Source organism: Uloborus diversus, chromosome 8 (genome assembly GCF_026930045.1).
Source record: "Uloborus diversus isolate 005 chromosome 8, Udiv.v.3.1, whole genome shotgun sequence".
In the NCBI taxonomy this organism is placed as follows: Eukaryota; Metazoa; Arthropoda; class Arachnida; order Araneae; family Uloboridae; genus Uloborus; species Uloborus diversus.
The window spans coordinates 132715642-132741396 of NC_072738.1; the positions used below are offsets into that span (position 1 = coordinate 132715642).

General features: G+C 34.8%; 1 protein-coding gene across 2 annotated transcripts in view; it reads right to left on the reverse strand.

The window, feature by feature from the left end:
• Positions 1-25755, reverse strand: part of LOC129227483 (beta-1,3-galactosyltransferase 5-like) — a 77433-nt gene that overhangs the window by 9367 nt on the left and 42311 nt on the right. For both annotated transcript variants that reach the window (XM_054862055.1, XM_054862054.1), the window contains exon 2: positions 6840-7039. In XM_054862055.1, the coding sequence (XP_054718030.1) occupies positions 6840-7026 (187 nt within the window). In that variant the 5' untranslated portion in view covers positions 7027-7039. The remainder of the gene's footprint in view (positions 1-6839; positions 7040-25755) is intronic.

Sequence of the window (25755 nt, forward strand, 5' to 3'; positions counted from 1 at the left end):
TTGTTCTTAATTCATTTGAAAAGATTTTTCAAAGTCGTTTGATTATTCTGACCCATGTAGAAAGAGATTAGAAATCAAAAAGTATTACGAAAGTAAAAAATTATGCAGAACACACAGTAAGTTGTTCTGAAGCAGCCATTTTCACGATGTTGAATTCGGAATTCATAAATTTTTGAACGGCATTTTCATTTTGTACCGTTTTTTCTATACATTAGTACATATTAAGTTCAGTTTCGTGACATTTCCGGCATTTGTTGACATTTTTGTCACATAGTGTACATACGTAACAGACTGTCAAGAGTAACGTTTAACACTAGATAATTTATTTCTATGACTATATGATTGGATATCAAAAGAAATCATGCATTTAATTCATTCGTCATGGAAATGATTTACCTGATATGCGAAATCTTGTCAAGATACATTACTCCTTCACACAATTTTAAAACCATAACATTATAAACAGATTTTTGGCGAACTTTTATTTTTTATTGTTCAAATTCTTAACGTTCTTTCTGGATTTTTCAATCTGTTCTGCGATAAATATTTTCAAAAAAATTTATTTGCATACTGTCTATTTCAGTGGGATACTGTAGTAACAAAGGTTATTTAAATCATTTATGTGGAATTAGGTTAAGGAAAAGAGTCCAGTCAATGTTGTTAAGTTCGTTTTTTTTTTTTTTTTCATCGAATTGAAAAACTGATATTTATTCAAATTCACTCAGAACAAGATAAATAAAATGTGTACTTACAGTTTATATCAGATATTTTTGAGGTTACGTTGTTGCGGATGACGATTCCAAATGATGAATTACGCAAATAAAAAAAATACACATAACAAACTATTTGTTTTGCCAAAATGAACACATGGAACGCAATGTTTTAGTTTTGTCGGCAGTTTTGTAAATCTCCGCAAGGTAGCGTATTCGAGCGCTGGAGTTGCGTCGCAACTCCAACGAACTATAGGGGGCACTGCAGTCACTGTCTAATGGCGGACGAAAAAACTAAAAAAAACGCAAGTGGTAACGAAGAAAATGCTAATAAGCCTAGTAAATTTTGTTCGTATGCATGATTTTTTCGCTTTATTCTTTTTAAATTAATTTTTAAAGTCTTGTTGATATTCTGGCCCACGTATAAAGAAATGAGAATTCAAGAAGCATTATTAAACGTCAAACATTAATGCAAACTACGTAGTTCGTAGTTCTAAGCAGCCATTTTCACGATGTTGAATTCGATATTTATCAATTCTTGATAAAACTAAATAATAATTGTGACCTGACAAGAATAACAATTAATGCTAGAAAATTTAATATGACATTACAAATTATTACCAAAAGAAGATGATACTTCTTTGCTTTGCTTTGGCTAACGCTTATTGTTTTGCATTTGTAGCTGAGTTATTTCTCTCGAATTCCCGAATCGGTTACTTTAAAATTTTTCTGTTTCGATGTTTCTAATTTCTGAGTTACGATTTAATTATGTCATGTTATGCAAATCATCTACAAAATTCTTACGGATATATGGTGGTAGTTTTCTTTTCAGTTGATTGACCATTATTTCTTTTTACTTATCGAATTCTGTAATCTTACTACCATTTTATTCCACTCATGATAAAAATTAAAAATGGTTTAACTAAAAACGCGAAATCTCGCCAAGGCTACTTTGCTCGCACAATACTAAAACTATAACCCTAAACAAATTTGGCGAAACCTTTCAGCTGAGAATAAAAGGAATAAAGTAAATTCTTTCTCGGTTAAACATTTTTCATTTTGTTCTACGATAATATATTCAAGAAAATATTTTGCATACTGTCCATTCCAACTAAATGCTGCTGTAAAATATGGTTTGTTAAATTAATTTAAGACTAAAAAAAACTCATATTCTTACAAATTCATTCAAAACAATAAAATTTTTTACCTTGTATAACGTTATCCAAGTTTGTTAATCCAGAGTTTTCGCTTTCACCATTTCTCAACATATTTTAGAAGGAAATAAGGAAAACTAACATTATTTTGAGAAGCTCGAGAATACTACTAAGGGACGAATTAATTTCTGTAGCTGAAAGCAAACTAAGACACATCGATTGCGTTAATAAATACTCAGAACAAACTGCCTCTGTTTACGTCAACAGACCCACGTGGAACGCAACGTGGCAATGTTTTAGTTTCATCCGCAGTTTTGTAAATCACCGCAAGGTAGCGTATTCGAGCGCTGGAGTTGCGAATAGCTGCTTTGTTTAAAAGGTGCTGCTTTTTTTTTTTTTTTTTTTTTTTTTTTTTTTTTTTTTTTTTACGCATCTAATTTTTTTTAGATGTGTGAGAATATACTTTATTCCTAGAAATTAGAAAAAATATGTTTGAAACAATTTGCGATTTTAGCTATTTTTGAGAATATTGATCAGGTACTAGAAAGTAGTATGGGTATACCGGAAAGTAGGCTCGTATAGTTCTAGACGGAACTTCTTGTTTGGTAGAGAAATCCTTTATGTTTCTACATAAAGATATGCGCAGACGATTTTTTTTTTTCGACAATGAAAATTATTTCTTTAAGTTGACATTTTATTGTTTTTATTTATTTTTGAAAGTACATTAATTCATTCTTAAAATTTTTTTTTGGCAGCAGGAGAAAAACGAACTATTTTTTTTTTTTTTTTTTTGATGTGATTATTTTAATGAGCTTTTAATTTGAATTCTTTTTTTTTCCTTTTTGAAAGCGATTGAAAGTTTTTTTTTTTTTTTTTTTGGATGGAAAAAATGTATTTAGCTGCTTTGTTTAAAAGGTACTGCTATTTTATTTGTACTTTCATTTATTTTTTACGTATCTAATTCTTTAGATGAGCGAGGCATACTTTATTTCTCGAAATGAGCTTAAAATATTAAAAAATATGTTTGAAATAATTTACGATTTTAGCTAATTTTGAGAATACTGATCAGATACTAGAAAGTCGATATTGGTATACGGAAACTTAGACTCGTTTAGTTCTAGACAGAACTTCTTGTTTTAATTACTCAATATTTCAGTAAATTTAATGAAATTCCAGCAAGGAATTGGACAGCATATTTTTTTCTACCTTCCCACCAAAAAAAAAAAAAAAATGTTATCCCCTCCAAACAGATTGACACGAGTCCACTTGAAAATTTAAATTTTTGTCCTAGTGCGTACGTCAATGAACCTGAATTGACATCTTTCATTTTTACTAAGCAGGTGGTTCACCTTGGGTTGTGGTAGGTGTTTAAACTTCTCTGATTATACCTAACCAGCAACTTAACTGCTTACACCAGCAGAAAAATTGATTGCTTTGTCCAACTGGCATTTGTGATAAAACCAGCATCGCTGTTCTTTGTCGCGTGGTACTATGGTTGGCGAATTTTTATTGAAGTCCATCGTTCAGTGACCTCCCCCCAAAAATTTTATTCGACAAATTTTGGTTGACGATTGGTAAAATTTCAAGACAGCATAGCAATACACCAATAACAGCAATTTTTTTCTAACTTTTTTCCTTGCTTAATGTTCTTCTCATTAGATGTAGGTATAAATGCATATACGTGTATCTTTTCTTTTTTTTCATCACTCGGTAAAATTCGGAATTTAATTCAGTATCTACCAGAATATAGGTTCAGGACGTCTACGCCATCGTTCGAAGTAGAATCCAATTCAGGGGTAGTGACTAGTGAGGAACCTTTGTGCAGGTTCTTCTGAGATATGGTCTATGAACGCTATATGTAAATTCACGAGAGAACACAAGTTCGGGTATTGGTATCGCTGAACATGAGCTAGGATTGTGGGTCAAGGAAGCACATTCAAAATTTAAATCCGCCAAAAATACCAATAACTGAGTCAATATCCCGTAGAAAGTGTGCCCAAAAAGAAAACTAGGGCGGTTTAAGAACTTACCAATGTAAAATGAATTCTACTTCCCTCCCATATTAGTTTATTATTTGGTTATTGTCAGGTGCGCAACCATTGGTTTTAACATAAATGCAAATTCTATATACAGTAGTTTATGCAAATGAAAGGACTGTTTTGATCAAAAAAAAAAAAAAACCTTCAGAAGGTATTTTTCCATTAAAAAACCCCTTCAGAAGGTATTTTTGATTTAAAAAAAAATCTCCTTTAGAAGGTATTTTATATCAAAAAAAAACCCCTCCAGAAGGTATTTTTCATTAAAAAAACCCCCTCCAGAATGTATTTTTAATTTAAAAAAAAACCTCCAGAAGGTATTTCTGGCTGCGCTAGTGGTTATTGTTAAAGAATAGTATACTTATTTATGGATGAAATTTAATTTCGAAAAAAAAGAGCATAATCGAACTTAATCTCGACAATCACAGAGCAAACAAAATTTTTCCCTTTTCAAGCAAATGCAATGATACGTCTGTCCAATCTTGCAACAGAATATTTGTAAAAGATCTTGTTTTGGGACCTAAGATGTAGACTCAAATTACGGGCAAAGAATCTAACTTGTGCTATGCTCTGTATCTGTATAGTGTGGCTCTGGTAGAAAGATGCTTGGTCTTGGTCGATTTCGTTTATGTTGGGGTTGCAAGAGAGGGGGGGGGGGGAGAGATTGGCACATCGTCAATATATAAGAGCTGTCGGCAACGAAATCCGGCTTGTATCATCCCCAATTTTAACAAATGTCATCGTTTAAGCTTCAACCTATCGGTAATCAAGATTCCGGTAAGAAGATCTTTGGCTTTGGCGCGCTCATTTTTGGGTTGAAGGACTCATAGATTGACGCAAAGCCAATCGTTTTCGGTAACACCTCTTCCCTATTTTTACCCGACTGCGCTTGCGCGACGCAAAGGAAGGTAATGTGTTTATCAGTCTATGTATGTTTCTATGTGGCGTTCTATAGGCTAAACCCCTTGGCCAATTTTGGTAATTCTTACGTCAATCGATTTGTCTTAACTTTGGGAGTGTCACTAAACACATGACAGTAATCAAAAGTACCATTTCAAAAACCGGTTGTCATTTTGTCAGTTCAGGATCGGCGCACGCTGGGTGTCGCACACTGTGTTGCACGCTACCTGCGTGCTACACATGTAGGTATTTTTCTCTGCCTGAATTTTTACTCGACTGTGCGTGCGCGACGCAAAGGAGGGTAATGTGTTTATAAGTCTATGTATGTATGTTTGTTCCTATGTGGCGTTCTGCATGCTAAACGCCTTGACCAATTTCGGAAATTCTTACGTCAATCGATTTGTCTTAACCTTGGGAGTGTCACTAAACACATGACAGTAATCAAAATTCACCATATCAACAATCAGTTGCCATATTTTGTCAGTTTGGGATCGGCGCACGTTGGGTGTTGTACACTGTGTCGCACGCAGGTAGCATGCGACAAATGCAGGTAGCTTTCACTGCCTGATTTTTTTTCCTTTTTTTTTTACGAAGTCTACTAATTGGGGTCTCATTGGCCGAGTGGTCTAAGCGATTGCTTGTCCCACTTGAGGCGGTGAGTCAAGACACCTTAGCTCCGAATGTACTTTCCCCTCTTTCTGATGTAAATTCTTTCATGTGTTCTTTTAATGTATTCTGTACTGTAATAAAAAATATATTATGCGTAACGAAGGCAAGACACTCAGATTGTAGTCCTCATCAAAATAAACCCGTGCAATAAGCACCAAAAGAAAGAGTTTACTAATTTCGATTTTCATTTCTAACCTGTTGCATTTGTTTTTGCCTTGATTCAAGGGACTGAGTTTCGCGACGTGTACTTTCTTGAGAGGCTTTTTTAGTTTTGCGAGAAAGACTTGACTGACGACGTTCCCAGTCCTACAGGCTGTTTATATAGCTGTGCTGTGGTTGACTTAAGTTCGCGCATTTTTGCCGAAGGTCAAGCACATGTAGCTTTAAGCCAAGTTAGGTCCCTAGAGGGACTAATTATCAGTAGTTTAAATCACCGCAAGTTACTTCATAAACCTCACGATAGGAACAAACTATCCCAATGAAATGACAAGGTTGCGAAATGTACCGTCTTATAATCATAATAACTAAGTCAATGAAAATTAACTAAAAAGTGTAAAATAAAAATTTATTAAATAAAAACAAAAAACCCGACTGCGTAAAAACCAAAAAAAAATAATAATAAAAAGAAAAATGTATAAATCCAGTAGTTTAGAATGTTATTAAGTACTACCGAATAACTACACCGTTGAAATAGTTTTATAACCGTACACAGATAAGGCAAATCATAAATTCAAAAGCAGAATAGTAGGATCAACAGTCGGGGACCATTCAAATTTTCGGGGTTCTTTGAATCAGAAAGGAATGGGCCCCGACTGTTGACCCTTCTATTCTGCTTTTGAATTTATGATTTGCCTTATCTGTGTACGGTTATAAAACTATTTCAACGGTGTAGTTATTCAGTAGTACTTAATAACATTCTAAACTACTGGATTTATACATTTTTCTTTTTAGTTTTTTTGGTTTTTACGCAGTCGGGTTTTTTGTTTTTATTTAATAATTTTTTTAAACAAATGGAACGTTTACTCCTCAAACGACCAGAGGTCTTATACAGCTTGACCGCAGAGCGATGGCGCAAGAACTGAACGGGTAAACAGAATCCTTCATTTCGTACGATCAGCAAGAACGCGCGATCAGTTCGGTTTTTACTACTAGCGCAATCTCGTTGATCCTACCAATTACAAAATGAAGTGGTCCGTTTCAGCTACCAGTTCACTCGTCATCTCTCCGCGGTCAAGCTATACCAAAGCCTGACTATACTTGCGCAAATAGTCTGTTGGGAAACAAATTTTTGGTTTTTGCGACAGTGAATGATTATTCAAAGTAGTCCGACACTCACTAAGAACTAACTGACTGATATAATCATAACTCACCGTCAAGTAGCGTCATGTTATAGGGTTGAGCATCACTCTTCCACCAGAGGGCGGCAGGGCGAAGAAGCAGTGGAGACTGCTCTCGATCAAGGAAGGTGTAAAGAAGGCATGAAAGAGTATAGGTGGCAGCAACAACAGCTATTAAAGTCCACAAGCGCCGCTCACAGGGACGAGCCATAGACATCATCACTTTTGCTCAGCTGAAACAAAAAAAGAAGGAAAAAAGTTCATGCCTACGTTCTGTGTCCAAAGAAAAAATTAAAATATTTCCCTTCGACCATAATAAATTACAAAGTATTGTGTTATTACTGAATAATTTTTTGTATTGAGCCCTTTCTTCAGATACTAGAAAGTCGCCCGTCAAGGTATGACGGGTGAAAATTGCTTCTACATTTGAACGAAGCCATTGCCTGTTTGGTGATAGTTTGATAGTTGAAATTGTAACCCTAACTCCAGTGGATTTATCCTAAACTCCAGTAGGTAGCGTTCATAGTTGACCATTCTTTCGTTTTCCATTCCCCTGAAATGACAGTTTTACCAGTAAAACAGTTAAGTTACCGGATCCAGTTCAGCCTTGTCACAATAAAGCCTTCCCCTGCATGTTAAACATTACCAAAACATATTACAGTGAAACCTGTGTAAGTTGACCACTTGCGGTGCAGTACTTTGGTGGTCAACTTAGACAGGTGGTCAACTTATAAAGGGGGTAATGATTTTTTTTTTTTTTTTTTTTTTTTGTCATTTCTTGCACCATGTATTCATTTTTTGACTAATTGACACTTATTCTTTCTTTTCAACTCACTTTCATTGTTTAGCATTACTTTGAAACAATAATTTAAAATGTTATTCAATTATTTTTAGAGATTATTTTCCCAGAATGACATATAATGTGTCATGCAAATTTAAAATTTCAGTAAATTGATCAAAAAAAAAAGTCTTATTGTTTATAAAAAGTTACTCATTTGGTATTAATAGTTCCTAAAAATTCATAGCTAATCAAAAATTACAAATTTTTCGCTTTATTTTTTTCTCATATACATTTATAACCCCATGATGATCTACTCAAACTCAAAAGGAGGTTTAGTTATGCTGCTGTTTCATTTAGTTGGTAAAATGCTGATCTGACATCAAAAATATTCTTGGAAAGCTATAAAAAAAATAATTATAAAAAAATAATAATTTGCTAAATAAAATTTTAAAAAGTAAACCAAGTGGTCAACTTACAAAGGGTTTTTTACAATACTCCAAACCAAATTTGGTGTTCATTAGTGGTCAAGATAGACAGGTGGTCAAGATAGAGAGGTGGTCAAGTTACAGAGGTTTTCCTTCATTATATAAGACTAGCAAAAATACCCGGCGTTGCCTGGGTCAGTAATAATTATTAGAAAAAATCGTTACTTGCTTTTGTTTTCTGTTTTAAGTAAAAGAATTTAAAACACATCTTTTTGACGTGATTAAAAATTGAGTTTCTTCCTTACCCATAAAACTAAAATAGCAATAAGTATAAAGAACAAAGTAGTATTGATTTAGAAACGAAAGCACTATATTTAAGCATATACAAATTTAAAAAACATGAAATTAATCTTCTCATGTTTAAAAAGATTAATCTGTTGATACTTTTTTTTTTAACATGGAGTCTAAAACCTTCTCTGTATGGCTAATGAAGTACGAAGTGATTAAAAAAAAGTAGCTGCGCTCGTAATCCCCTTATACTTGCTTTAGTTATTTCGGGAAATTTCAATCATTGTGGCTCTTGGTGCGATTTTACCGAATTTGCGAAAGTCGTTTCGCCACCTTCGATGATGCTCCCCCATTCTTTCCTTACTTTGTAAAACGATATGATATTAATTTTCGTTACAGAGATATCGTCGCCAGATGCTGAGATATTTTTGGTCACCATAAAATGGCGCTAAACAGTTTCATCCGAAATGTTACCAAAATAAGTAATAAAATTTGGTGATTGTTTGAAATTGTGCAAAAAGGAAAATTAATGGAAGTTTATGTGCTGTTTATGGATTTGCCTAATTTAGTTGCTGGATTATTTAACACAGTAAAAAAAGTCTTTTGAAAATTATTTGATTGGCGATATTTTGTTTACATGGTGAAAGCTGAGAAACATTATAACGTAGTCTTCGGTTTCAAAAACAGCAACGTTGGAAAAGCTACGGAAATCTTTCTGCAAAAATTTTGGCGATCTGCTGGTTGTTTGGATAATGAGTAAGTGTTCAATTAGCATAAATAATAATAAAAACCATTAATTACATTAAAGTTCCGTTTAAATGGAAAATCATCAGCCAAATCATGTATTATTTGCCAATCTTGTGCAAAAATCTTACTTTAAGATTTGACTTGAGAAAAGCCTTGAACAATCACGAAAAGCAAAGAAAGTCAACAATACAACAATTGTCGCTATCGACAGGGAGTTGAGATGATACACTAAATACTGTATTGAGTTGAGGAAAGCCTTCGAACATGGATCTAAAAAGCTCATAACTCATTTTTTATTCTACTTAGAAATTTCGAACAGGTGCCATCTTCAGCAGAAAAATCAGAGCTTTCGATGGACATATAATGTAAATATGTGCAAGTATTTTTTCATCCCAATATTAGAGAATTTATACAAAAATTGTGTTTTATTACCCCCTAAGGGGGTTTCCCCCCCCATAACGGGACCAAAACTACCCTATGTGTTATTCTGATGCATAAGCTATATTATTGTAAACTTTCATCAAAATCCGTTCAGTAGTTTTTGCGTGAAAGAGTAACAAACATCCATACATCCATCCATACATCCATACAGACAAACTTTCGCATATATAATATTAGTAAGATAGGACTAATTCCGTTCCAGACAAAAGCGGTCAATATAGACAGGTGGTCAACTTACAAAGGTGGTCAACTTTACAGGTTTTACTGTATCAAATTATCATGACGGGGCGCAAGTTTCATTGTTGAAACACGCGGGTTACTCGATCATTGGCTATGATTTATATAAGGATTGATAACAGTCGCGGATTTACCATGTCGTAAATGCGAGGGGTCCCCAAGTTTGTGTGTAATAGGGAACACAAAAATGCACCTTATTAATGTTTTACATCGTTCTGTGATGGACAAAGGAGCCCCAAAAATGCATTGCGACGGGACCCCAAACTTGTAAATCCGCCACAGATTGACAAAGTTTCCGTCATCAGCCGTCTGAATGATAACTCCATCAGACTTATTTTACTGGAACATCGCCTTTCCATGGTCGCCCATAGGGAGGGGGGGAGGGGGTTTCAGCTTCCCTCTAGACATTAGAACTCTTTTTGAGGAAAAAAAATGAGCATAAATATTATTTAAAACATTTCAACATAAGCCATGAACAAATTACTGTTGTTATTTGAACCTTTATTTTAGTATTTTTTATCAATTAAGGGGGGGGGGAGCTGATATATTTTCCCCATAGAAACCGATTTCAGTACAGATTAGAGTTATTAAAATTTGACATTTTTAATAACTTATTCTTTAATGGCTGGAGAAGAAATGTTTTTACATTTTTGCAAAGAAAAAAAGTACTAAAAGCAAGGAAGTTCTAATTTCCAGGGGGGGGGGGCGATTGAGCCTTCACTTGCCCCCCCCCCCTTGCGGGAAATTATTGAAATGACAAGCCTATGCCACAGCAATACGTACTAAGATGTCAACTATGAAAGCTTCTTTACTTTTGTGGATATAAATAAATCTTATTTATACATCGTTAGAAGCTTAGGGGCCATTCATTAATTACGTTAAGATCCCGAGCGGGAGGGGGGTTGGAAAAATCTCTACATACCCTTACTTTGGGCGGGGGGGGGGGGGGTTAGACCCATTCTTACGAAAAAAAATTCCGAGTCGATATTTTATATTAGAAATTGCGCGGTCAAGTGGTTTGGTAATGTAAGATATAAGTAGTGTAAAATATAATAAAAGAATCGCACTGTGTATGGAACGTCTTATTTTTTAATTAGTATCGCATCATATACAAAAAATATTTTGTCGAAAAAACATTCAGTCTAGATTCCTTTTAGTAAATGTTTTGCAAAAAAAAAAAAAAAAAAAAAGGATTAAAAAAATATTTTAAGAATAGTGAATTTAATAAAGATTCCAGTGCTGTAAGATTCGTTACTTTATTATTTTGAAAAACGAAATGGAATCTTACGTAAGATAGGGGGGGGGGGGGGGGTGTCTGAAAATTTTTTTTACCCTTACATGGGGGAGGGGGGGGGTCAAAAGTGCCAAAATCATCCTTACGTAATTAATTAATGGCCCCTTACTGAAATTTTCGTACTCCGGAGAAAAAAAGTATTTACCTTCATTTACTAACCCTTAATGAAATAGAACGGGATAAATTTTAAGTAATGACACTTTCATATAGATTGGTTTGGGTCATTTAAAAGCCTTCGTACGAAAGCCCTATCCGAGTACTAAAAGCAGCAATTCCCTATTCAAATATTATACCGCACTTTAAGAAAGAAAATAGTGAAATTAAAAGGGCGTTTTCCCTTAACTCGAAATTACAACCCCTCGTAATGGCAAAAGCAGATGTATTCGGCATTTCTTGGCCAATTTACTGATTTTTTACGCAAATGAACCAATTTTTAATTCGTAATTAGAATACATTTCGCTAAAATGAGCGCTCGGTCGCCAGGTAACCAAACTGTTCGGAAACTGCTCAATTTAGAAAAATAGGAGAGTCCGATAATTAACTTAATTGTAGGACCTAATCATGTTTGCATTAAAGCTTGTATAAGACATTCTGAAACGTTGTAATTCGTTGAACCATATATTTTATGACTTTTTAAAAATATTTTTATTAGCAGTATTGACATTTAAGTTTATATGTGTGAGTAGATAATGCTCCGTATGTTTTGGTAGACATCATATTGAATTACTTTTCTCCCTATCTCTTAGGAGCTTCCCTTATCTCAAGACTTAAAGATTAAGATGCATAGAATTGAAACTACATGAAAAATACATGTATTTTTTTTAATAAAAAATTATGACTTTTTAACTGGAAAAAAAAACTTTCTTAAAGGGGCATTTTTATTCAATCTGCCAGTAAAGAATTTACTTTGTCACAGATATTATATTGGTACTTTGTCCTTTTTAGCTCGAAAGATAAGGTTCATCTATTAAATTAACCTTATCTGATTCTTAAACCTTTTATTCAACAAGCAACACTTTTAATAATTTAAAGATTTGGCGGCTTACTAACACCGAGACAAGTTAAACCATGGGCGGATCCAGGGAGGGGACCAAGGAGGCCATGGCCCCCTCCCTGGAATATTTCTGGAATATTTCTTTCCCCCTCCCTGAAAAATTTCAAGAATAGTTAAAATGCCCTTTTTTGAGAAAAGCCATGGCCCCCTCCGAGAAAATTTCAAGATTAGTTAAAACGCCATGCAAAAAAAATCCAAAAAATGCAAAAAATCCCTTATAATACATACGAAATCTAACAATAAGGGAAAACAATGAGAAGGGGGCCATATTCACTCTGAGAAAGTTTTAAAAATAGTTAAAAACCCTTTTTTTAGAGCTAAATATAAAAAAATCTTTTTATCCCTTGAAGTCCCCCTAAACAATAATATAAAAACAACGCCGGGGAGCCATAAAACCACACTGAGGGAGTTTCAAGTATAGTTTTTTTTTAAACCCTCTTTTCTTGCTTAAGCTGAAAAAAAAAAAAAAAAAAAAAAAAAAACTTGATTGTAACTCATGTGAAGTCTAACAAAAATGGAAACAATGCTAGAGGGAAAAGGCATGGCCAACCCACGAAAATTTCAAAAATATCAAGTGTATACCAAATATTTGGGTTCATTTAGCATAATGGGCTCGTCTTATTAGATGTGTTTACTTCCCTCATGGAAAAAAGAAAAGGGATACGTGTTAGTAAGTGTCCGATAAAGAGTTATACATTTAATGATCGCGCATTAAGTTAAAATTAGATTTAAGTTTTAATCTGACTTTATGCAGTGCTATGTAATTATTCTTCAATCCCCTTTTAATATGGGACCCTCCAAACCACTCCTCCTGTTACTATTACCAAAGATCGTCTATAAACCACGTTTTAAAAAATAACTTGCAAAAGTTTCCAGGGGAGGGTCACCCATGTCTCATTTTCGCCAATATTGCTCACGATCGGCCTATATTTTGTTTTAAGCGCTTGAGTTTCAAATTGTTTCCAAGGGAGAACTCCTCCCTTCCTAACATCATTGAAAGTCTTCAAGAATTACTTTTCTGGAGCTTCAATTTCGAAAAATTGTTGGTCCTCTAAGAGTTACTCATGAATCATGGATTGCCTACATTTGCAATTTAAAGAGTTCAATTTTGAAAAAAATTTGGAGTAGACCTCAGAATCTCTTCAACCCCTAACCTTACCTAAGATAGTCTAGAATGCGTTTTTAAGTCTATAAATAAGTAAAATTTCCTGGGATGGGCCTTTTAATCTCTCACAGCCCCGTAACATCACCAAAAACCGTCTAAAACAGCCTTTTTAACCGACTTCAAAAAGGAGGCGGTTATCAGTTCATACCGTATGTATGTTTTTTTTTTTTTGTTTGTCCACTCATAGCGTCTCCCCTAGTGAACCGATTTTGATGATTCTTTTTTTAATGGATAGGGGATGGCTCAACTTAGGTCCCATTACTTTATTTGACCATATTTGTTCTTTAGAAAAAAAGTTATGGGCAAAAAACAGTAAATTTTATGCAATTAAAATGATATTGTAGCGAAGTTCGCACTTTTCATTCGTGGATAACGGTGGCTCAGTGGTAGAATTCTCGCCTCCCACACGAGCGACCCGGGTTCAAGTCCCGACTAGGATGAAGTGAATTTTACTAAAATTTTGTTTCTACTGTTTCCCGTATTTTCTCGAATGTTCTATTAATTTCTGTATCTTTCCAAGTCTGGAAAGTTCCAGCACTTTCTCAAGTTGTATATAAGGAGATGTAACGTTCATTCGTGGTTCTGAATAAAGATCTCGATTTGAGAATAATGAGTATTCGCTTCATTTGGCATGACATTACATTGTCTTCGCTATCTTCATCTACGCGACAATATGAAACTCATTGTTATAAAAGTTTGGTGCCATATAACAGTAACATTAATAGTAATTGTAATGATAATTTTGAATAAAGGCTTTTCTAAAGCAATACAGTGATATAGAGCCGAACTTCTTACTAGGTAACTTCTTACTTTTACTGAAATATCTACATTTACACTAAAAAGAATGAAATAAAAAATTTTTGAAAAAAAAAATAGAACCGACTTCAAAATTGCTCTAAAAAGTGAAAAATAATTTTATTCTTTAAACACCATCGATAATACTTTTAAACATAATTTTTGAAGTTGGCGCAAAAACAAAAAGTAAAATCCATTGTAACCATGCTTCGTTCATATTTTTATCAAAAAATCATCCAAAGTTAGGAACGAAACAGTTATATCGTTACTCAGATATGCTGTCATCAATGCGTAATGCATGTGGTAGTGAAGAAACTGGACCTGGTAAAATTTATACTTGTAGTTGAGTTATGGCTGTGAATGATTTTATCGATCGTTTTTGCGCCAACTTCAAAAATTATGTTTAAAAGTATTATCGATGGTGTTTAAAGAATAAAATTATTTTTCACTTTTTAGAGCAATTTTGAAGTCGGTTCTATTTTTTTTTTCAAAAATTTTTTTTAGAGCTACAATTTCGGGGGGAGCGCTCCAAACCTCTTTTCCTCCTCTTCTTTCATTACTAAAGATAATTAGAATGGATCTTTAAGACAGCAAATTAGAAAAATTTCTTGGTGTGAACATTCGAATTTCTCCTTCACGTATCATCACGAAAAGGATCGTATTAAACTGCGTTTTTGTATCCACAATGGCAAAAAAAAAAAAAAAAAAAAAAATCCGCCCAAGAAACCCTGAACCCCCCTCTTCTTAGCATTATTGGAGATAATGTTTGTGTTTTTCAATTTAAAAAATGGGCGGGGGGGGGTGATCGCACCTAAGCCCTTAATATTACAAAAGACAGTTAAAATGCTTTTCAAGGATTACAAATCAGAAAAATTTCCTTAGATGGGCCCTCAAATCTCTCCTCCCTCTAACATTATCAAAGATCGTTTAAAACTGTATTCGTAGAGCTACTACTTCAAAAAATAGACAGGGGAGCGCCACCGAACATCTTTTCCCCTAACATTACCCAAAGATAGTCTAAAATGCGTTTTTTAAGACTACAAATTCAAAAATTTTCCGGGGGAGAAACCCCCGAGCACCCTATACTTCAGAGTTAATATTATACTTACAATTGGTTCATTTCGGTTTCCTCTTAAATCAGAAGTCCTATACAGTTGCCTCATAACACAGCACTGATTACTGGAATGCCACTATGAGGCGACGATATATGCACACGTTTGTTAGGAAAATAGGAAAATAATTGGGAAGGTTACAGCCTTTATTTTAAACTTGCGTCGCCTGATGAAAATTCCTTAAAAAATGCTCTAGTTAAAGATGGGCTATACTGGTATTTGTAAAATTCAAAAATTTTTCAAAGCATCGTATTTTTCCAAACGGCCCCCTCCGAGAATTCTGTCTGGATCCGCCCCTGAGTTAAACAATGTTGTACTAGGCAGGGCCCGACTAACTAAAAGTGAAGCCATAGTCCCACGTTAATTCGGAGCCCCCCTGAACACTATACAGTGTAGCGAATAAATACCTTTGTGCTGAAAATTAAAATAATCAATTAACCAACTATTTGAAGCACAAAAATTGCAAATTACTGCAGACACGTGTTTCGGTGTTACAAGGAACACCTTTTTCAATGCAAAGAAGTACGAGTTTCTGGATGAAACGTCATCCGAGATTTTGGATGACGTTTCATCCAGAAGCTCGCACTTCTTTGCATTGAAAAAGGTGTTCCTTGTAACGCCAAAACACGTATCTGCAGTTTTTTGCAATTTTTGTGCTTCAAATCGTTGGATAATTGATTATTTTGACTATACAGTGGTTGATTTATAGGTTTAGGACCCGTCGGAATGCACTTTTTGGGGGCCCCTTCGTCTATCACAGAACTATGCATAAATCATTTGTCATGTGAATCCTCTTTGAGGCTCCTCATAATTTTGGCAAAGTAAATTCGTTACTGGCAGAATGAATAAAAATTGGAAGTTTTTTTTGTTTTTTTTTTCCAACTAATAAGTCATATTTTTTAATAGTATTATTTTTAAAATACATGTATTTTTCACGCAGTTGCAAATGCTATGCGCACTTTTGGGTCCCTTAGAAAGGTGGTGCCCCAGGCACAGGCCTAGTTGGCCTTTGGGGTAATCAGGCCCTAGTACCAGGTAATTTGCATGTTATATACTGATAACCCAGTTATCCCATCCAGAGAGTGCAGTTTCATCCTTGTTTGCACTCATGAGCCAAGAATAGGAAATAACCGAGCTAGAGGCAGATGTCATCTCATTGAAGCAGAGAATGCCAACAAACTGGTAGATAAAATAAATTTATCTCACCAGCGAGAGTCCGCAGATATGGTGCGGTAGGGGCGGTAACTTGCTGCTTAATAAGCTTTGCCTTCAATTTTCGAGTTAAACCACACCATGTGTGCAGACTCTCGCTAGTGAGATAAATTTACTTTATCTCTGCCTCCAGCCCGGTTATTTCCTATTCCAGACCGATGAGTCCAAACAAGGACGAAACTGCAGTCTCTGGATGGGATAAGGAGCCATTCATTAATTACGTAAGGGTCTCGAGGGGGAGGGGGTTGGAAATGTACATATTACTCTACATGCCCATACTAGGGAGGGGGGTCAAAACCATTCTTACGTAATATTTTCCAAGTCTATATTTTATATTCGAAATCGCGCGGTCATGTGGTTAGACAGGGATCATATTTCATTTCTGTCTGGAAGGTAAAAAACGTATTAGGCTGAGCTGCTTTTTTTTCTTCTTTTACAAAGAATGAATATTGTAAAACATAACAAAAGAGTCGCACTATGTATAGCATGTTTCATTTTTAATTAATATCGCATCATATACAAAATAATATCGAAACAACATTCGGTCTAAATTCCAACTTTTTAGTAAGTATTTCTTTACACAAAAATGTTTTTAAAAATAATTTAAAGAATAGTGAATTTAATAACGATTTCAGTGATGTAAGATTCGTATTCATCAGACAAAAAATACTTAGATAACGCGGCCCGTTTTTACGTAATTGATCCTTTTCTAACATTATATTATCTTGAAAAACGAAACAGAATCTTACGTTAGAATAGCTAGAATAGCGGGGAGGGGTTTGAAAAATCTTACGCACCCTTACATGGGGGGGGGGGGGGGAATTGCCAAAATCATCCTTACGTAATTAATGAATGGTCCCTAACTGGGCTGTCGGTACATTGCAAGAAGTTCTGCCTTAGTCCTAGCTTAAGGGAAGTAACTTACTGCTTATTTTAATTGTTAATAGTTAATTGGTTATAATTTTAATTGTAATAATAAATAATTTAATTATAATAATAAATTAAAAGTTACTTGGTTGATGGATCTACGTATTATATTTTGTAAAAATAATTAATGGAACTCTAGGAGGCATGGTATACGGTCTTACGGCTAATTACAAGGAGGAAGGGATTAAGCAGAATCGGATTTGGTATGAACAAAAATGTTTTACTTCATATACAATGCAATATCGCCATAATGTCTGCGGGGGGAGGGAGTAATTTTTATGTATTTTAAAATTTTTTGAAAAACATAGGTCATATTTCCCGTTTTGTTCTATACCTGACACAGAACGAGTTATATTTGACTTCAAAATAAACTAAAATGAAAATGTTGCACACTGCTGTCAAGGTTCCAATATTAGTTTTCGGAGTACGACACTGAGTAGATACATTAACAAGCAAAAAAGAGAATTTTTCAAATCGATCCAGTATTCTTCAAGTAATACGAAAACATACATAAAAAGCCGCAAGACGAAATCATAACCTCCTTTTTTTGAAGTCGGTTAAAAATTGAAAATAATTTTAAAAATTTGAATGTAGTCATTATTACTGTATAAAAATGTCGTACTTTAAATAGAAACTATACCATAGAAATATTGCAACGAACTTGCAATCTTTACTAAAAATAAAGCTGAAAGTCTCTGTCTGGATCTCTGTGACGCGGATAGCGCCTAGACCGTTCGGCCCATTTTCATGAAATTTGACACAAAATTAGTTTGTAGCATGGTAGTGTGCACCTCGAAGTGATTTTTCGAAAATTCGATTCTGTTCTTTTTCTATTACAGTTTTAAGAACATTTTACCGAGTAAATTACCATTACATGGGCGAGTAAATTACCATAACATGGGCGAGTAAATTACCATAACATGGACGAGTAAATTGCCATAAAATTGGCGAGCAAATTACCATACCGTGGTCAAGAAATTTACCATAGCATGGACGATGAAATTAACACAGCATATTCGCGAGAAATTCATTGTCCATTATTTGTAAATATACTGGCGAATCACATGACCTTTTAATTTTCTACCACGAGCGAAGCAGTGCAAGTTCCACTAGTTATCGAAATAAATGTTCACATAAACTGCAGAATATGAAAAGAAGCCGAAGAAGGCAATTTTTATTTTGTCTCCGCTCTTTTCATTACTAATGCAAACTTCTGCAAATGTTGGAACGGTTGACCCCACAGTTATTAACATATTTATAGTTCACCATAACGACAGAGAACCCCGCCGTTATCTTTCCACATTTCAACTCGCGCCCTTTTGAGCACGATTTCTAAATATGAGTGTTATTTGCTTTTCCAATTCTGGTGTAATGCCAGCAGCATCAAACCTAATGATGGAAAAAGAGCGGCAGACAATAAAAGCGGGAGATCTCTATCTAAGCGACCTGTTTTCAAGAAAACGATTTTCTGGCTATGTTAATGACACCGGTCGCAAACACCACGCGCAGTCGATTTTCTTTTTCTGTGTTCTTTCTTGAGATCGCTTTCCAAAGGCATTTTTTAATGCTCCGAGGCTAGGCAAACAGCTCTGTCTGTGACGCAAATGTTAACCTTTAACGCTTGCGTATCGACGCGCCAAAAATACTAATGTGTCGCACGATAAGTTTAAAAGAAAAAAACCCTCCTCCTCTTGAAAAGATTTTTTTTTTTTACTCCCTATTCGTGTTTTTTTTTAAGTCGTAATTTTGGTTTTGTTTCCTACCTTGAATCTTTTCGCTTCTAATTTTGTCTGTAACTGTAACGTGAGCCGCTGTGTCCTATTCGCGTTCTAAGCGGCCGAAATTTTTGTTGCTTTTTCGGGCTGCGTTTGTTTTTTCTCCCATCACCCAAACTTTCTCTTTAAAGCGCGGGAAACTTTCCACGAGGAAATTTCCCAAATCGTTTGGAGCAATGTTATTTTTACTCTTACTTCCGAAACTTGCCATAAACTGGTGTTTTTAGAATTGTCGTGTTTTTTGCACAAGTGTGGTTTCACAGATAATTAATTGGTGGAGAGAATTCGAGTTTTTGTCCTAAAAATACCGGTTGCGTCCCCCCGCCCTGAGTCCATTTGTGACTTTTGAGGACAAAGAGCACGAACTCTATTACGTGCCCTCCAGTTTGGGGGGGGGGGGGACGCCGTGCCCGGAAATATTTGTTTATGGGAAAAATTATACAAATGCAATGTAAATTGGTTTTAAAACTAACTTTTCTTTTGGGGAGTGCCCCAAAACCCCGAGATGAGTCCTTTTAAATATTTTCCCCCAACTACAGCACTTGTATTCTCTCTCCACCCCCCGTTTACATTTTCTTTTGTTTCTAGATATAAATTCATAGTAGCATGATCTGTAATTTCAATTTTTTGCAAATTTGCTTTTTAGTTGACATTTACAAATAAAAATAGTAAACGAGTTTTTTTTATGTTTAGAATCGCTTGATCAGCTGTGGAGACACCCTTCATTATTTCTACTCTACTTTGTATTCATCATTATCATCGAATAGTAAATCTAATATTAGCGGCTTCAAACTATTCTTTTTTTTTTTTTTTTTTTTTTTGAAAAAATAGAAATCTAAAAAAATTAACGTTTGTGTAAGTCTAGTAAATGAAAAATTATTTTGATATGTTTGTAGAAAAACGTATTAAGCGCATTTCCTGAAAAAGGATAACGTAAAATCTGGAATATTTTAACGTTATCAGTATTGCTCTTTTTAAAGACCAGCAGAAAACGACGTCAGAAGATCGATAACGTATGAAACATATACAACGTAAAATCGGGGTTCCACTGTATTTGGATTCTAACATTTAGAACTCTTAACATTTTGGGTTTAAAAAACAACAAAACAATCGAATGTATTATTTTAAAACTTCTAACTGCCCCTCCCCCCCCCCTCCCTCGGGAATTTCCGAAGATGTTAAATTTGCATTTAAAATGCAAAGCGTTAAAATATGCTAGATTAAATTTTTCAGGTACATTTCTTAATTCAATGCGTGGAATACGCTTCGGATGCGTTAAAAATATCTCTGATATTAAGAACCAGTTTTTATAAGAACCGAGCAGAAATGGGGTGTTCGGATATACACCATTTTTGATTTTGCTCAAATTTTTTATGGTGGATTATTTTAAAGATTTTAGAAAACACGTACATTGTTTTCTTTTCTTCCAAAAAAAATTTTGAGGACCTGTTAAAATTCGTAAAGTGGAGTCCGACGTAGAGGTTTTTTCAAATCGGCGTTTTTTTTTTTTTTTAATTCGGTTATTTCTGTGTATCAGCCAAAAAAATTCTTGTGTTGACAGTATGACATTTAGTACCTAAATTGAAATATATCGTAAATTTTGGGGCTGATCTTCAGTACAGCCTTTCAGGAATCGCTAAACTTTGTCAAAAAAAAAAAAAAAAAAAAATGAAAAAGTGCCATGTTTGAGGCCCTCTGGTTCCCTGCATTGAGGCTCAACCATGGTTTTTGTACGTAATTTATGTAATAATATGTATACAAATTATTCTATACCCTCATTAGTTGCATGGCCCCTCTGCGCTGCGAAAATATGGCAGTTTTTGTATCGAAAAAGGCTAAAAAGTGCAGTTTTCATAAGCTTTTATCTCAGTGCATTGAGGATCAGTGTAGAACTGGATATCTGCATTTCAAACTAGAGTATGTGTATTTTCACAATGAGAAAATACAAAAAATACAATCAAAACAAGTGACAAAACTATGGGCAAATTATTTTCAAGAACACAATAATCAACATATCCGGGTTTAAACTTTCCCTCCCAGGGACTTCCAGATACTGTTTAAAAAACTAGTATGATCAAAAACTTACCATAAAAGAATTATAGACTTGCAAGTACGCTGATTGTGCTTACTCGCATACTTTATAATATTATAACTGGCAGCAAAGTGAAAAAAAAAAGTTGTTATTGTGGTAAAAACGTAAGTTATTTGTAACACTCTTTTGAAGGTGTTTTAGGTATATTTTTAAATATTTTAATTAAGATAACTTTTTTCGTTTGATAATTACTTATTTTCTACCATTTTAGGTTGCACATTATAGTAACAAAAATTATTTTCTCTGCACTAAACTACCATGATAGCAAACAGCTACTAAGTCATATTTTATTACTTACTAGTGGTACCCGCACGGCTTTGCCCATAAGGTCTTTTGGTTCGCCTGCATATTTACAAATATAGTATGTTGAATTTTCTCGCCAATTGGCTTGTGCCCATGTTACGGTTCCACGTTATGATAATTTCGTAATTTACTCGTCCATCTTATGATAATTTTGTTCTTAAAATTGGAATAGAAAAAGAACCACATCGAATTTTCGAAAAATTGCTTCGAGGTGCACACCCCCATGCTACAAACTAACTTTGTGCCAAATTTCATGAAAATCGGCCGAACGGTCTAGGCGCTATGCTCACAGAGATCCTGACAAAGAGAGATTCTGACAGACAGAGAGACTTTCAGCTTTATTATTAGTAAAGATGATAAAAGCAATATTATGACATTAAATAAAACGAGGGTATGGTTGCCTAACTGACTAGTGGGACAATAAAAAAAATGCAAGCCAAAGCATATAGCTTGAGTACAACTAGCTGGATGCGTCGTTAACTCGTATGCAATTTCCTCATCTTGAAGTGCATTTTATGAGCCTGCAGAACCGTTGCCCATAGTTCTGTCACTTGTTAGTGAAAAGACATACACTCTAGTTTGAAATGCAGGCATTAAGTTCTATACTGACCCTCAGTGCACTGAGCTTCAAGCCCCTAAAAAGTACACTTTGTATCATATTTTGATGACAAAACTGCTATTATTTCGCAGCAGTGAGCATTAATCATGCATTTAATGAGCATATGTAACAATTTATATATTATTATTATTACACAAATTGCTCGAAAAAACTATGGTTGAACCTCAGTGCATGATGGAACCAGGAAGCATCAAACATGACACATTTTCACTTTCTTCGGCACAGGCCACAGTTTGGCCACCTCTGCCAGGGTCCACTGAAGGTCAGCTATAAAATTCACGATATATTTCATTCGAGGCACTAAATATGTTGTAATCACAAAGATTACTTTTGCTGATGTTCAATGCGCAGAGATAATTGAATATTGAAAAATATCGATTTGAGAAAAACCTTAAGTCGGGACCAACTTTCGGAATTTTTGTGGGTCACATTTTTTTTTTTTTTTTGGAAAAAAAGAAAAAATATGGTTTCTAAAATCATTCGAAGAAACCACTGTAAAATTTTTAGCGAAATCAAAAATGGCATTTATCTAACCTGCCTGACTCTTATAAAAACTGGCTCTTAAGTATCTTTCATTTATGTATGCTACGTACGAGTAGAGTCCCTATGGACTCTACGTACAAGTATGCAGTTTTGTTCAATTTCATAGATACAATTTCGTTTCAAACCCCTCTTCTTCCTCATAAAGGATTTTCAACTAATTATCACGCTTTGATGAGAGGTTGGTGAAATTGTGAGTTTGTGACAAGGGTGAGGGAGGAGGTAACAAGCAGGGCCCAATTTCCCAATAGGCAGAGTAGGCAGCTGCCAAGAGCGGCAAAATTTCCAGGGGCGGCAAATTTTGCTTTAACCACACATTTTTAAATGAATTTTTTTTATTCTTGAAAGTAATATATTAGCATTCTTTCATTTTTCACAGAGACAATTTTTTCTTGTCATTTGATGATTACTTTCACACATCTTATGAAAATCTAATGTTTTTCAATCATAGTAATTGATCAGCGTAAAATAGTAAGTGAAGACGAAAAGCGGGTGTCAATTTCAGAAAGTGTCGTTGCGTTTATCCAGAAGTCGCAACAAGATTGGAGTTTGACTAAGATGTTTAGTGCTATACTAAAGTTTATTCAGAACTGCTTTCTTAAGTGATTAACGTTTACTTTCTTTTTTACATTATTAATATTTTTTGTGAACATACGGAATTTTTTGGGAGATCGCTGTGACCTCCCACTCAGCGCCCCTGAATGTGAAACGTCATCATTTCTTCATAAGCTTAACAGCTTAAATTACGGCAACACTTTTTTGCGTGTTTTTGAGCTTTTGCTTCTTTTACGGGGGAGGGGGCGGAAAATTTCAAATCTGCCTAGGGGCGAAATGGAACTAAATTTGGCCCTGATAACAAGAAGTGTGACGTCACACAGTGGGTTGAAATAAAATCCTTTTCATGATAATGTTTATGCAACTTAGCGTGATAAAGAACATGGGGAAGGGTTGTGACACTTTGAGTAAAAGGGGGGAGGGAGAGAGCAAATATAATGAAAAAAAAAGTGAAGTCTCATTTATGGACAGCCCCGAATATAACAATTTCGAATTACAAGATCGCAATTGACTACGCCTTTCCAGAGAATCAAGAAAGTCAACAACAGTAAGGGTCGCTCATTTCCACTATTGCAATAAACGTTTTTATGGATTTCGTGAACGATTCAACATTACAAGAAAAAAAAAGTGGACGCCTGTCTCGTAAAAAGGTTTTCATTGCCCAGCAAGACGACAATATTGAATAAGGTCTCTTCGAAAGACAAGGGATGCATCGCCATAAAATAACTTTTGTAACGAGATAAAGGTAAAACAGACAAGGGCGTCGATTATGCAATGGCCGAGCAGATAAAATTTTACATATGTATCACAGAATTGCCATAAGATACGGATTGTCAAGATTACGAACGAATATATATGTAAATGAATTTTGCATTATTATTTTCATAAATGCATTGACAGGGGGACATTATTATGTCCATGTATTTAACATTGCAGCGAGACAAAAAGATATTCTCTGTATGATTTTCCCCCATATTTTTGAATTTGTTTCTATATTTTTACTGTGTCCCCCCTCCCCCCCCCCCATTTTTTTCAATTGTTTTTTATTTAACATTTATGTTATTCAGTGTTTCCCCACATCATACGTGTCTGCTGCACTAAAAAGGTGAGGGGGGGTGAATCGAAGGAGGTTCGGTAGGGGGGGAGATTAGCTGGGTAGCGCTTCTAAAGCTGGTTCTTCTTTTCTTTTTTTGCAATTTTTTTAAAGTGAGGGGGCAGTTGTCCCCCTTGGACCCCGTACGAGCCGCGCCTTAAATCAAAGAAGGGACCGGGCGTTTCCTGATAAGAAGCGCAATTCAATCAATTAAAATGGCTCTTCTTAATAAGAATGTTGCAGGTGAAAAAGACAAAAACTTTATTATTAGAGGCACAATTACTTATTGAAAAGACTCGGAGGGTGTTTGTGATCCGAAATTTTCGAAACTCTTGGGCTAACAACACATATTAAATCTTAAGAAATTATTTTAAAAACAAAAAAGAAAAAAAAAACTCTAAAAAAAATTTTCTTTTCAATGATTTTTGTTTGCATATTTGAAGAGTTTTTACGGGAACGGGGGGGGGGGGGATGTTCGAGCTTCCTCATAGTTTTCGAAAATTTTACACTGTCTTCAGAAAATTTTTCTTGAGTGCGCTCTCACATCATCCCTGGTCACTTAGGCTATATAAGGAAAACATTAGGGGTTGTCCACAAATGATGTCACGCTTTGAAGACAAGGGTTGGTTGCCATATTGCGACGAGGGGAAGTGAGGAGGTAACAAGAAGTGTGGCATCACACTTTTCCTTTAGTTCAACTAGGGGACTCTGCATCCTACTCGCTGTCACTCACCAACCCGCGAAGATTGCTTCTTATTTATTATTATCTTATTTGATTCGCAAAGATATTCAAGATATTTAAATCATCTATTAGAGCAGCGGTTCCCAACCGGTGGTTCGCGTACCCCTGGGGGTTTGCGAGAGGTTTTCATGGGGTTCGCGAAAAAAATATTGTAGTGGCGGAGTTTTAACATGCCTGTTTCTGATGAAGTCTCATGTTTAAGCGATTTCAAGCAAATTTTGCTCCTTTTTTATTCATTTTGGTTTCACACATTCGATACTCTTAGCATGAAAATATTTGCATACTTGCCGACATATTTTACATTTAAAGAATTTAGCATACAATTCTTTTCAAGAAGACTTAAACCTAGAGATCTGTCTCATTTTACTGGAAGAAAAAGGTTAATTTAGTTTATCTGAGGTAGCTTCCTGAAAGATATTTTAAAGATCATTCCATAATTAACTTCTGATTTAGTGATAGAGATAAATATACCCTTGTGTCAGAAAAAATTCAGCCAAACTTTGAGCCTCTTTGTTCCACAAATATCCCGTTTTCAAAATTTTTTCAAAGTTGATTTAAGCCCAAACTGAACAGTCACTGTGTTTATTTTTTGGTGAATTTGTTTTGTATTCATGTTTTTGCAAGCATTTTAGTGCGTAGCAATATTTGTAATTCTATATTTTGTAATTATGTTTTCGTTTTGTTATAAAGCATGGAGCAGCATCAAACTAAAAAACAATCTCCCAAAAATTTTATTGTCTGTGTGTGTGTGC